This window comes from Aplysia californica, unplaced genomic scaffold, assembly GCF_000002075.1.
Source record: "Aplysia californica isolate F4 #8 unplaced genomic scaffold, AplCal3.0 scaffold01216, whole genome shotgun sequence".
Lineage (NCBI taxonomy): Eukaryota > Metazoa > Mollusca > Gastropoda > Aplysiida > Aplysiidae > Aplysia > Aplysia californica.
The window spans coordinates 7,474-9,185 of record NW_004798486.1 but is presented as its reverse complement, the minus strand read 5'-3'; the positions used below and the strand labels follow the sequence as shown (position 1 = coordinate 9,185).

General features: G+C 34.5%; 1 protein-coding gene across 1 annotated transcript in view; it reads left to right on the top strand.

Annotated features, from left to right (window-relative positions):
- LOC101847924 overlaps nt 1-1,412 on the top strand; it is an 8,934-nt gene extending 7,522 nt beyond the window's left edge. The window contains exons 5-6 of the mRNA XM_035973424.1: nt 223-309; nt 1,158-1,412. Of these exons, the coding sequence (XP_035829317.1) occupies nt 223-309; nt 1,158-1,346 (276 nt within the window). The 3' untranslated portion in view covers nt 1,347-1,412. The remainder of the gene's footprint in view (nt 1-222; nt 310-1,157) is intronic.
- The last annotated feature ends 300 nt before the right edge of the window (nt 1,413-1,712 follow it).

The window sequence follows — 1,712 nt, the reverse complement described above, 5'->3', positions numbered from 1 at the left end:
TAAATAAATAAATAAATAAATAAATAAATAAATAAATAAATAATATAAGTTGATGTCTTACTCCATTAACTTTTTAAAGTTAATACTCTTTTACGCACTTTGTTAAAAACCAGTTCTTTCCATGTTTTCCTCCTAAATATTTATGTAAAGTTGGAGTTTTCCCTCTACTCGTATTATTTAATTTATTACTATCCTGATCTTCAATGTTAATTTTCTATTTAGGAATACTTGAGGAAAGAGTTCAGCGAAGAGAACATCTTGTTTTGGAAGGCATGTGAGCAGTACCGTCAACTGACAGGTGACTCTGAGGTGAGTTTTTAATATTTTGATAGACGAATTGTGTTCTTTAACTAAAGGTTTTTAAGACGTACCGTATTGCTACCTAGATGTTGGCTCTTGAAAGTACAAGTAGACAGAGTGGTATCAGTGTTAGTTGATAGAATCATCTTGTCTTTAACTTGTAACATTTATCTTCAGATAGATGCACTGAAATAGTAACTAAGTTTTTTTTTTAGTAATTGTTTGAATATAGATCTACTGACACTTTTCGCATTTGTTGTTGTTGTCTGTTTTTAATCAAAGAAGTGACTGAAAATGAAAAAAACAAAACAAAACAACAACCCTAAAACAAACTGAACTTAGCAACAATAGTTGATAATGTAATGGTTTTTGTTGACGTTTCATATGTCCTGAGACAAAATAGGAGTTTGAAGAAGATGGAACATTTTTTATGCATCCACGGGAAATAACTATCAGAGGAAATGTTCAAATAAGATTAAATAAATACCTTGGTCTCTTTTCAAATCTGAATTTGGAAGGTCCTTGAGGCAGATCAATTTTTTAAAAACCCATTGGATCAGTTATTTTACGCCCCCATCGACATATTTAGGATGTAGACTTTGACCTTGCCTGTCAGGGACAACCAGGACTGAGAGAGATACAATGCCCCAGAAGAAAGACAGAAATATTTTTTTTAAATTCTACCAACTTGAGAATCGATTTCAAGTCCATAGCGAGCATCGGCGTGGTGCTTAACCGCTGTACTACAGACATCGCTATCAAAGTCGCAATGTTTTGCACCAAGTAATGGTAATAATGTCACCATGAACCTAATATTATTGTCTCATATATATGAGTATTTTTGTTTCTCATTATAGCGCAACTCTCAGGCCGGAGTCATCTATGGCCGCTTTTTGTCCCCCACGGCAGATGATCCCGTGAATGTGGATGATGTAGCCCGCTCTCACACGCGGACGTTTCTGGACAATCCCACAGTCGACATGTTTGATGTGGCTCAGAAGCAGGTACGTATCTTGACACTTAGTGTGGATGTCCGCGAGAGTTGATTTTGTGACATAAGTCGAAATATTTATACTTATTGCAAGTATGACTATTTTCAAAATATGCAAAATAGTCAAATTATGTTAGCGGAACTGAAATTTTCAAAAGGGAGATGATTTGAAGTTGTTTTTTTAAACTTGGAAGTGCTTTTTAAAAGTAAGATTTTACAGTTTTTTGTAGGGTGGGGGATGGGGGTGCAACACATTTTAAATCAGTATTGGTGTAGCATCTCTAACTTTCTTTTTATATGGTTGGTAGATGCTTTGATGAGGTCTGCTTTTTCTTTGTATTATTGTTCTCAAATTTCCAAACACAAAATAACAGTTGTTGTGCCGACTAACCGTTTACTGTGACTCATCAAATGCAAATTT